Below are 12,360 nucleotides of genomic sequence, written 5' to 3' on the forward strand. Positions count from 1 at the left end.
TTATCATTGCCGCCGCTGACTACTCCCCGAATCCTGATCACGCAGGAGCCAGTCACCGTCGACGCTCTAGACACGTCCTTACGGATCTATCAGATCCAATAACCTTTGCATTAGATGCCTTCCGTTCTAATACTAGGAGTAGGGACCCCGGTAGTTGTTCTCGTCGAACTTGACAAAGAGGTCGACGTGCAACCTAACCCATGCATCAGCCCGCTGAGTTCCTCGCCGGATCTTCTCAGCGGGTCGTGATTCCGATCCGGTAGTAGATTTATTAGCGAAGCAGTTGCTCTTGGGTTGTTAGGCCTGCTTCGGAGGCACTCGGGCACCTGTTGGCAAATCCCACCCCTCCTGGCTGAGCCTGTGCTCGCCTACCTGTCGTGGTGAAACTGGAAAGGCCTCCGGGCCACCAGTAATCCCTCTTCAATCATAAAAAAATATATTAAAAAAAAGCGACGCATTTGTGACATTTTTCCGCTACGTTCCAAACTGCCTTACATTGGAGGGTAGTTAGCATTAAACAAAAATGTCTATAACACTTCAGTCGGCCTTGACCGCGACAACTTTAAGGCAAGCATAATGACGGAAACAATAATATAATTATTTAAAATAATAAACCAAGATGTTAAGCCGTAAAAGTAGTGTTTTAATTGTGATCTTGTTATATTTCCCTATTTATGTTCTTAGCATCGAGTGGCTTTGACAAGAAACGGATGTCTTCCGTAGAATTTTATGTTTAAATCATGAATCTGAGAAAGGCAGGTCGTCGTGGCAATGTTTTTAAAAATTTTATTCCCCAATGCGAAATGTCTGTGTTAAGAACAATACATTTTTATTAATTAGTTGGATGGACACTCGCATCGCTTGATACGAATGCACCCAGCGCCTTATCGTTTCAACCCCGACGACTTCATCATCTTCGAGGGTAATTACGTACATTTATTTATTATCTTTACGAGATATTATAAAATCCGAGTAGAGGCGAGTACATAATTCATTTAAAACTTAATTATTAAAGAAATTCATAACTATTTCTTCCTGCGAATTATGACGAAAATAATTCAGGAAATATTTCCACTGTCGTCTCCATATATCACGCGAATCAAATCAAATTGTATTAATAAATCATCTAAAGCTTTGACTGGCTTGATAATTATTATCGACGTAATGTTATTCTAAGGCGACACTATGACCCCGAAAATCTAAAAGAATCGAATAATTCGTTTGAAATAAACAAGGCCTTTGTTCATACGGTTTTAAAAGTGTGATAATTAAATACTGATGCGATTTGATCTCTCATTTCATATGAAATACAACAATTTTCGGTTGTAACATATTTGCCGAGGGATTCGTGCGAAAGAGACAACAAATTGATGTGTGTGAGAGATAACATAATATTCGCACAATGTCATTAAAGTATTAAAGTTCATGTTATTTTTTATTTTTTTATCTTTATTTAAGGAGATTATTCACTTAGTGAATATGTCACTCCATTGTGCAACAAAAGATAGTAACAAAAAATTATATAAAAAAATAAAGAAAACTGTTATCGTCTCTGAAGGCCCACCAACACTATTTTATAAAGTGACTTAGCCATTTCGGATTCCGGAAAGGCTAATACGCAATTTACACCTCCAACTTGTCGGAAATCTGTATGTTTTGCAAAGAATTGTTGTCTCAAATCATCATTCCGCGCACACTCCATCATAATGTGAAAAGCGTCTTCCACTACATCACAAACCGAACATTTGGGATCAGGAGCCTTCCCCATTAAATGAGCAAATTTATTGAGTGGGATGTGCCCGGAACGAAGTCTGAAAACAGTCACTAGGGTGGTTCTATTAAGGTTACAAGAATCAAACCATGGCGTTTTCCATGGTAGACTTTGAATTGTTTTGTACCACACGCCTTTTTCCAAAGACCTTTCATCGAAATATACCTTCCATAGACGATAACATTCCTCTCTTACTAAGTTGACACAATCGGTATAATTAGGAACTATGTTCAATGGTACACCATCACTAGAAGCTTCCTTAGCTAACTTATCCACCCTTTCGTTGCCACACAAACCGATGTGAGAAGGTATCCATTGCAATATCACTTCTTTACCGTTCGCTTTTAAGTTATATATCTGCTCAATAATTGTATAAGCAACTGGATTTCCCCTAACACCATAAACGCATCGGTTTAAGTGTTGCAGCGAACTACGAGAATCAGTAAGTATTACAAACTTATCAGAGTCCACTGAGCTAGCATATGATATAGATTCTAAAATGGCTAGTAGTTCTATGTGCATAATTGACACTCGTACATCTGAGATAATATTGAATTTCATACAATTTCCGGTTTGTGGGTCAAATATAGCAGCTCCCATATTTAGATTATTTTCTATTGATCCATCTGTATACAAATGGTAGTAGGATGAATAGTGGTTCTCTAGATGACGTACGCAGCTGTTACGTAACATAAAATGGTTATAACTACGCTTAGGCTCATTCATTCCTTCAATGTTAAGTTTAATTAGGTCGCATAGGTTGTATGCACTGATCCATAATCTTAAAGCGAACATTCCTAACTGATCTCAAAGTTCATGTTAATATGTATACAACGTGTTACAAAATAATAATACGTAAAAAATATAAATAATTATCAAAGCCAAAAATTTTGTCAACCCTAGTAAACTGTCATGTCAGGGAACCACATTATTTTATAGAAAGGCCTACCTACCTATTTTACCTAATAATTTTTCACTTTAATAGTTTTTTCTATTGTTCATTCATAAATGTTTGCTACCGCAATACGAGGATGTCATTATACTCAAGTACTTGTCGTACTTGTCATAATTTTTGTCGTTCCGCGAATTAGGTAGAAATGTAGGTACCTACATTCTGCGTAGTTTACTTTTTTATTTTACTGAAATAGGGTTTGCACATCAGCGAAAATATTTTTTTTTATTTTTTTATTTTTATGGGTAAGTTATACAGCGTTACTACGGTTCTTAAATATTGTGAATGGACTGGTTATAAGGCCCCATTTCAGCTTTTTTTCGGCTTTACGGGTAGTTTTGTAACACCCTGTATAATACAGTTTTATTATTATACATTATACTATTTCTGCCATGAATCAGTAATGCGTTTTGGCTTGAAGGGTGGGGCAACCGTTGTAGCTATACTGAGACCTAAGAACTTATATCTCAAGGTGGGTGGCGCATTTACGTTGTAGATGTCTATGGGCTCCAGTAACCACTTAACACCAGGTGGACTGTGAAATCGTCCACTCATATTAGCAATAAAAAAAAAAAAAAAATACACTTGTGTATAGTATATTTATGTATTTTTGTATTTATTTATGTTTTATGCTTTAATGCTATCTCATCTGCTTTATTCTACCTTTGGTTGACTGATATGATAGAATGCCTTAGACATTAGGTCGGCCAATTTCTAAGAAATAAATACGACTTTTTACAAGTAATTTGTTTTTATTTTTATTTTTACAGCACCGCGTATTTTTAACTGTATATTCTATTGCGTGTTAATATAAAATCAGATAGAGATATATCGAAGGCTAAATAGTACACATGATTTAAAAAAAAAAATGGCATTATCAATTACGTCTTTCTGTTTAAGGCGTTTAAAAGAGTTTCCACTAAACTTTCACCAGCCGTTATCAGTGACATCATTGTAATGTAAATGTTTTCGTACTAAAAGGGGAATTACTGACGCGCTTGATTACTCATATACGATGATCACGATCAGCATCCAAGTTAATTTGAACTCTATACAGAATAACGTATGCTATAAAATTTGTTTTCCACAACGATAAAGTATCGTCGCTGAAAAAAGGGAAAAGAGTAAATAATAAATATAAATTAATTCTCTAAATATATTTTTATTATTTTTATTTTTTATTGTTTAGATGGGTGGACGAGCTCACAGCCCACCTGGTGTTAAGTGGTTATCGTAGCCCATAGACATCTACAACGCAAACGTACCGCCCACCTAGAGATATAAATTCCAAGGTCTCAGTATAGTTACAACGGCTGCCCCACCCTTCAAACTGAAACGCATTATTGCTTCACGGCAGAAATAGGCGGGACGGTGGTATCTACCCGTGTGGACTCACAAGAGCTCCTACTTTGTAATAACGTAAATTTTTATAAGTCATTGTGAATAAAATGAAGTTGATAACATTGTAAAGTAGTTTTTTTTTATCAATAAAAAATCATAATACAAAATTTATACCCGAATAATTATTTTCTTTATACCTCGAATAGAACTTAAAATTAATATTTTTATAATAAGGAACTTCGTTACTATCCGCTGTCCCACTACACCACACATCTTTTCTTTTTTTTCAAATCTATATTAGTCGAATGCACTTATGGTCTATGCCCGGATACATAACAACTAACTAAGATTATCGTGGTAAGCTTAAATACGACCTTATCATCATAACATTACCTCTGGTAAAATATCTCGGGACTTTTTAGTCGCAGTAGGTATACAGAATTTTCTCCTATAATACATATTTGTGACAGAATATTTCATTATATAATTTCCATATTATCTATATATTAATACATGAAGCAAAAACTTTGTATCCCTTTTTACGAAAATTGCGCGGACGGAGGAGTATGAAATTTTCCACACGTATAGAGAATATAGAGAAGAAGTGCACAATGCTAATATTTTTTGAAAACAATGCATAAAATATACATTAAATCAATAAAGAAAACATTACACACACTACATACCATGTATTTGACGCACACACGCATGCATACTATTTATTGTCAAACTTTTGTTCTTGACGTCTGTTGTCAAATTGAGAATAGATTAAATATTGTTTGTCTTTATTCATATTTTTTTATACTGTAGCCTTGGCGAGATTTTTGATTATAGAAGTATAAAATACAATCATAATAGTGTACAAACTTATTACACAATTCTAATTAATTATAGTCGAATTTCGACTACTGCGGGACCTCTAGTACATATTATTACAGATTATATTAATATAAATATGTTATTATGTGTAATGCCACTACCGGCTTCCTCAACAGTATTACAAAAATACGCTTTACAACGATTTCTGCGACAAAAGTCGAAATGTATTTTCAAAATTTTAAGATATTGTTTAAAAAAGTCGCAGTAAGGTCCTCAATAACCTTATTGTCATATGTTTTTCGAAGAAAAGACATATAAACAGCTCTGAAATAATTAATTACAGGAAAAACTAATTAATGTGTTTATTGATAAGAGATTCTTCATGATTTTCTTGCTATAGTCAATATGTACTGTTTGTTTGAGGCGACATTGAGCGAGTATTACACATATACGGTGTGACGTTAAATCGTCATATAACACATCTAGACCGTGATGGATATCAGCAAGGATAGCATTATCCAGTAATGAGACAAGAATATTGATTTTTAGTTTAATTTTCCTTGTTTCGAGTCTCGAACCTTCCAGTGCTTATGTTAATGCAGTTTCAATGTTAGTACGCGACATGCAGTAAGTAGCGATCATGGCACTATTTAAATATAGAAATTATTGGTAATGTTTTCATCCATTAAAAATATAAATATTAAGAATGTTGTTGTCAAGCAAAATTATATTTCTAATATGGGGTTGTATTTGGTTGTTTTTCTCAAGTGAAGGTCAGGCATAACAATGGTGAAAATTGTTTCAACAACCTGTTCTATTTTATATTAATTTAAAATGCTTTTTTTTAAGAATTTCACGGCTACTACATAGATGTAACTCTCAAAATGTGAATATAAGGCAAAAATAACGAGTTTCAGAATCAATTTAATGCTTTTACTACCGTAGAAGTTTAAATGTATCCAGGACCTTATGTTTTTCTACCAATGCTGATAGCCTTGAGAGGCTATTTCAGCTTCACCCTAATGTCTGGGTGAGCTCACGGGGCTCAAACCGGGAGTGTTGCCAGCACTGGCCCTAGCAAAAACAGTGCTTCACAGAATCAACCACCGGATCGGAAATGCGACCCACTAAGAAGATCCGGCGAGAAACTCAGTGGACTGTGTCTATGGGTCCATGGACTATGCGATTGTCTGAGAATTTCTGAGAAATCTGACATTTTTCATTACGTAGTAGTATTATTGCACGCCATTAATTTATTGACGACTAGCTGACCCGGAAGACTTCGTAATGCCTTAATCGATCAATAAAAGACCTAAACTTTTGTATAAAATAAACTTAAAACAAACAAAAGGAATCCGTTCGACGGGGGACACATCAAAGGAATAATAAAATTATTATTTTTAGTTAATTCCAAGCATTTTCATATTTATCTACCTTTTAAACTTTCTCTGGACTTCCACGAGTAATTCAAGACCAAAATTAGCCAAATCGGTCCAGCCGTTCTCGAGTTTTAGCGAGACTAACGAACAGCAATTCATTTTTATATATATAAGATAAATAGATAAATATAATTCATTAAATTTTAATGACACTTTACGACATGAACCCATCCCGTCATTTAAAACGGAAGACGGCTTCAATTAGCGCTTCAGTGTTTTAAACGAACGAAACGAAAATGCGCGCTTTCACTGTGCTATTATTAATCGCGTGCTTGCTATCGGCCTGCAGCGCCCAAAGCCACGACCTAAGTCTCGGCCAGCTGACCTACCGAGACATCGTCTTGTACAAGATCAACGAATACAAATACGGCTTCCCGTTCATTGTCCGAACGAGCGAGATAGAATATCCGGAGCCCGGTCAGCAGAACTTCGCGTACATATCCGCGATATACGTGAAGGATCACTACACAGACGGCAACGGCGGATATCCGATCGTCAAGTCCGGCGGCATCGGACAGAAGTTCGTCAAGTTGAAACTGAAAAGTCAGAGAGGGCACGGCTTCAACTTCACCGTAACCATTTACGGGAAATACTGATTTATTTGCTGACGTACACCGAAGAGAGGTCTTTTTATAGTGGATTTTTGTTCAACTTATTCGTTTAAATCAGACAAATTAGAGATATGTTTGTTAATAATTTTTTTGACATATAACAACAACAATCTTACTTGAAGGTACAAACGGGCCTAATGACGTAACAATATGGCGAACGTTAGAATAATAGTGAGTAAAAAATAAATACTTTTAATATTTTTATTCCATATCTTCTATCTTGCGTGATAATTTTAAAAATAATTTTATATCCTTACTTGTGATATCAGGTATAAGTTTTAATTAATAATTTAATGTCGAAAGAAACAATTAAATCGATTCTAATTTAATGGCCGCCATAAGAAAAATCAGTATTATGAGAAACCTTTTTATCATTAACCTACAAAGTGCCAAATTGTAATCTTTAAGAATGTTTAAAAAATATTTTAATTACCTAATGTGTATAGGTTTCTTTGTTGTATAAATATATAATATTTATATACATAAACTTTGTTTTCAATACCCATCATTTATATCCTGACTTCAAGGTTTTTTTTTCTTCGTACCTAAGCTGATGGTCTTGAGAGACCATATCAGCGTCACCGGCCTAGTAGGTGAGCTCACGGGGCTCAAACCTGACGTTGTTGCTAACACGAACCGTAGCAAGAGCAGTGCTTCGCAGAATCTACTACCGGATCGGAAACGCGATCCACTGAGAAGATCCGGCGAGAAACTCAGTGGGCTGTGTCTGTGAGTTAATTTACTCGTCGAGCCCTTCGTCGCAAGCGACGGGTTCGACAAAAACGATGGCCGGTGCTTGGGATACCTAAAAGCACCGTTAGTGGATCGGGAGGATCCGAAATGACGTGTTTTGGGCGACGTCGACTGTTTACCATTCGGTCCGCAAGATGGGCAATGTAGTTACCGGTTGAACATGCATTCTATTTTCCGCGTCTCTGTTTATGAGATCTGTGTGCTTGGTGCGAGTTTATTAACGTTCTCGACAGCCTAAAGATTAATTCAAATTTCAAACTCCATACAAATTTGAGTTAACTGTTACGCTATCTAGAATGTTAAAAAACTCGCGCACTGGTAAAAATTTAATACGACAGGCTGCGGGTACGTGTTCCCGAATAAAAAAATATAGTCTAACAATGTTAGGTTAAATAAATAATAAATAACTGGGAACGAAGTGGAATTATTATTTTAGCGGTAGGCAGCGGCTTGGCTCTGCCCCTGGCATTGCTGAAGTCCATGGGCGACGGTAACCACTCACCATCAGGTGGGCCGTATGCTCGTCTGCTTACAAGGGCAATAAAAAAATAAAAAGATTAGGGTCTTGGTCTATTTCAAACCAAACACATTCAGTAGCACATATGAATTTTGTGAGTCATTCGATTACTTTTTCAATCAGATGGTCAATCGATAACGAAATGTTTCCATTAATTAAATTGAAATTAAAAAACGTGGTTTATACAGCTAATTGCACTTTACAATTCATTTAATAGACGCCATTAAATCAACAATGTTTCATCACCTTTATTAACATAACATCAGTAGTCTGTAAAGTAGCCATTAAGATAATCTGTGACTTAATAAATTACCCGCCTACATTAATATAAAACGTCAGTTTGGTTGCAGCCTGAATATAACATATCCCTTTACCTTTTTTATATATATTTTTTATAGATAAGCAAACGGTATAGAGTTTTGAAATACAAACAAAATACTAGGTATTAAGCTATGAGTGACCGAGGACTCCTGGACGCACCTTAGTCTACGTAATGACTTTAGAAACAGCGATTGACAGTTACATTTTCATGTGAATATAGAAAATTAGTCTTTTTTTTTTTTTTGCTTAGGTGGATGGACGAACTCACAGCCCACCTAGTGTTAAGTGGTTACTGGAGTCCATAGACATCCACAACGTAAATGCGCCACCCACCTCGAGATATAAGTTCTAAGGTCTCAGTATAGTTACGACGGCTACCCCACCCTTCGAACCGAAACGCATTACTGCTTCACGGCGGAAATAGGCGGGGTGGTGGTACCTACCCGTGCGGACTCCCAAGAGGTCCTACCACCAGTGATTACGCAAATTATAAATTTGCGGGTTTGAGTTTTATTACACGATGTTATTCCTTCACCGTGGAAGTCAATCGTGAACATTTGTTGACATACGAATGCACCGGACGTCTTATCCTTTAGGCCACGTCTGTCCGGCTATGTACAGAGAGCTCAGAATCTCCTGGCTTCGTTTGCTGATACATCTGTTACTATGCCCAATTAATTCATACGTCAAATAATGACGTCATTGTTCGCTTGGGCGGCAAAAGATCGGGGGGTTGTTTAGTTGGTCCATCACTCCGCATGCTGATAATCAGAAAACTTGGTGTGACGATTGTGAGATGCAAAGTCCATCCACATAAAAGATACGAAATGTTCTAGAAAAGACTATTTCGTAATTGTCACCGCACGTATGTATAAAATACTTGATCTCCAGGCAGTTGAGGTCGTGAAGATAATAAATCTTTACTCGGCAAACGTACCGATAATATTAACAAGCACGAAATTAAATGTGTTTCGAAATAAATACTACGTAATAATAAACAGGCTCGCATTTTAACATGGCAACTAGAGATTACATATTTTGTTTACGATAAGTAAACACAGCAGCGAGAGATCTCTCTCTCTCTCTCTCTCTCTCTAACTCTCTCTCTCTCTCTCTCTCTCTACCTCTCTCCCTCTCTTCCACTCTCCCTCTCTCGCTCTCTCTCTCTCTAACTCTCTCTCTCTCTCTCTCTCTCTACCTCTCTCTCTCTTCTCTCTCGTACTGAGGAGAGCAACCCGATCGACGGTGCATTGCGTTCCGATCCAACAAACAACAAATGGTCGGGTGTTCTTGGGGTGGCACCGCGATTCTATTTGTAGTATTATTGACCGCGTCAACTCCCTACTCTAATTGGGTTCTAACCCCGGCTGGAGATCGGTCGCCAGGTGAGAGAATGCAAGGGCAGTCGCTTAGTGAACAGTGCCCTAAAAATACTGGGCCCCCGGTCTATCTCCAACGTCTGCAGGTCATCAAATCCCAAATACCCCACGTACAACCTTTGCGCGGAGAGCTAGTAAGAGCCTTAGTCACCTCCCTAAAAAAAGTGGAAGATCTCTCCTTCGTCGTTGGCCCTAAACTAGTGACCTGTAACAGATCAGCCTTAATTTTTACCACCAGCACATCGTCATTGTTGACTAGCACAACTCAACACTATTCAACAGCCACGTCCTTACGGATCCATCAGATCCAATAACCGTTGCATTAAACGCCTTCAGCACTAATACTAGGAGCAGGCTTAGGGATCCCGGTAACCGTACTCGTCGAACTCGACAAAGAGTTCAACCTAACCTAAACATCAGCCCGCTGAGTTTCTCGCCGGATCTTCTCAGCGGGTCGCGATTCCGTAACGATAGTAGATTCATTCGCGAAGCAGCTACTCTTGAGTTGTTAGGTCTCCTTTGGAGGCGCTCGGGTAGTTGTTAGCAAATCCCACCCCTCCTGGCTGAGCTCTTGCTCACCCACCTGTCCTGGTGAAATGGCCTACGGCCACTAACAATCCCTCCATCATAAAAAAGAGAAAAAAATATTCAACAGCAGTCGTACCATAAGCTCTCCAAGTTCCCTAATCCTACCACACACTCTATACAGTTATGGACTTGTAGAGGCTGATAGACTAACCTTGTTATAATTACAAGAGCGATTTTCAAAATTACCCATTAACGCGTATAAATTAAAAAAAGATTAATGTTAATGGTTTTCGTAGCGTAACAAACTGCTGTTAAATTTTAAAGCAATAAACAGAAATATTATAATTTTACCGTTAAAATACGAACGAATGGGCAAAGGGCATGGCTTGACAAATAGTTAATCCCGTATTTAGGTGAGAAGATTTCGTTCCGGGCGTGCCGACTGCGTTTTAGAGACAGCAAACAAAACTAAAGATATTTCAATGAAGATTATATCAGATTACTGATGGTAGGACCTCTTGGGAGTCCACACGGGTAGGTACCACCACCCCGCCTATTTCCGCCGTGAAGCAGTAATGCGTTTCGGTTCGAAGGGTGGGGTAGCCGTTGTAACTATACTGAGACCTTAGAACTTATATCTCGACTTGGGTGGCGCATTTACGTTGTAGATGTCTATGGGTTCCAGTAACCACTTAACATCAGGTGAGCTGTGAGCTCGTCCATCCATCTAAGCAATAAAAAAAAAACTAACTAACTTGTTTTATTAATAAAGGGCAGTTTTCAGCCTTTACCTTGCATCAGCAACCGTACAATCGGTAATGTACGAACTACAAAATATTATATCATATAATATCAGCATAGCACATAACTATTTAGATCGTTTTTAATACAATTCCGAAATCAGTATTAAATTGTTTAGATGCTAAAAAGTAGCGTCCATAAGACGTTAGCTTAAATAGTGAGACGCGACATTTAGACCGATGCAATCGTAAATTATGATGACGCGCTACATAGGACATAATTTATCTATTGTTCCTTTGTACGAACGTTATAGACGACGACTCATTTTTATTCATTATTATTTTTATTTTTAACTAGCTGACCCGGCAGATTTCGTAGTGCCTCAATCGAGAAATAAAAGACCGAAACTTTTGTATAAAATAAACTTAAAACAAACAAAAATTTTCATATTTATTTACCTTTTAAACCTTCTCTGGACTTCCACGAGTAATTCAGGACCAAAATTAGCCAAATCGGTCCTCGAGTTTTAGCGAGACTAACGAATAGCAATTCATTTTATATACTTATAGATATAGAGTATTTTTATTTTGCATTTGGTTTGGGAAATTTTAAAGATAAAGTTTAATGCTTGGGCTCACAGCGACTATCAGTCGAATATTCGTAGCAAATATATTTATATTAAACCTAAGCTGATGATATTAAGAGACCATTTCATAGTAACCATAACTAATAGGTGAGCTCACGGGATTCAAACCTGACGACGTTGCTAATACTAACCCTATCAAGAGTAGTGCTTTGCAGAATCTACCACCGCATCGTAAACGCGACCCACTGAGAAGATCCGGCGACATAGCAAATAGTCTTTTCAGGTTTTGAAGGTTAAATGATTTACGAAGAAAAAAAAACCCAATTTTTTTTTTTTTTTTTTTTTTTTTATTGCTTAGATGTGTGGACGAGCTCACAGCCCACCTGGTGTAAAGTGGTTACTGGAGCCCATAGACATCTACAACGTAAATGCGCCACACACCTTGAGACATAGTTCTAAGGTCTCAGTATAGTCACAACGGCTGCCCCACCCTTCAAACCGAAACGCATTACTGCTTCACGGCAGAAATAGGCAGGGTGGTGATACCAACCCGCGCGGATTCACAAGAGGTCCTACCACCAGTAATTACGCAAATTATAATT

The 12,360-nt window shown here is 37.4% G+C and overlaps 3 protein-coding genes across 3 annotated transcripts in view; 2 read left to right on the top strand and 1 right to left on the bottom strand.

Annotated features, from left to right (window-relative positions):
• The window catches only part of LOC114243789 (protein Wnt-5b), an 82,646-nt gene that overhangs the window by 42,302 nt on the left and 27,984 nt on the right, over window positions 1–12,360 (top strand). The gene's annotated exons all lie outside the window — the stretch shown is intronic.
• LOC149499706 (uncharacterized) lies at window positions 1,438–2,572 on the bottom strand. The gene has a single exon (XM_089739056.1). The coding sequence runs from the start codon at window positions 2,564–2,566 to the stop codon at window positions 1,544–1,546; it is 1,023 nt and encodes a 340-aa protein (XP_089595182.1). The 5' UTR covers window positions 2,567–2,572; the 3' UTR covers window positions 1,438–1,543.
• LOC114243791 (uncharacterized) lies at window positions 6,520–7,335 on the top strand. The gene has a single exon (XM_028175403.2). The coding sequence runs from the start codon at window positions 6,559–6,561 to the stop codon at window positions 6,916–6,918; it is 360 nt and encodes a 119-aa protein (XP_028031204.2). The 5' UTR covers window positions 6,520–6,558; the 3' UTR covers window positions 6,919–7,335.

The sequence above is a fragment of the Bombyx mandarina genome, chromosome 28 (genome assembly GCF_030267445.1).
Source record: "Bombyx mandarina strain Sakado chromosome 28, ASM3026744v2".
Classification (NCBI taxonomy): Eukaryota; Metazoa; Arthropoda; class Insecta; order Lepidoptera; family Bombycidae; genus Bombyx; species Bombyx mandarina.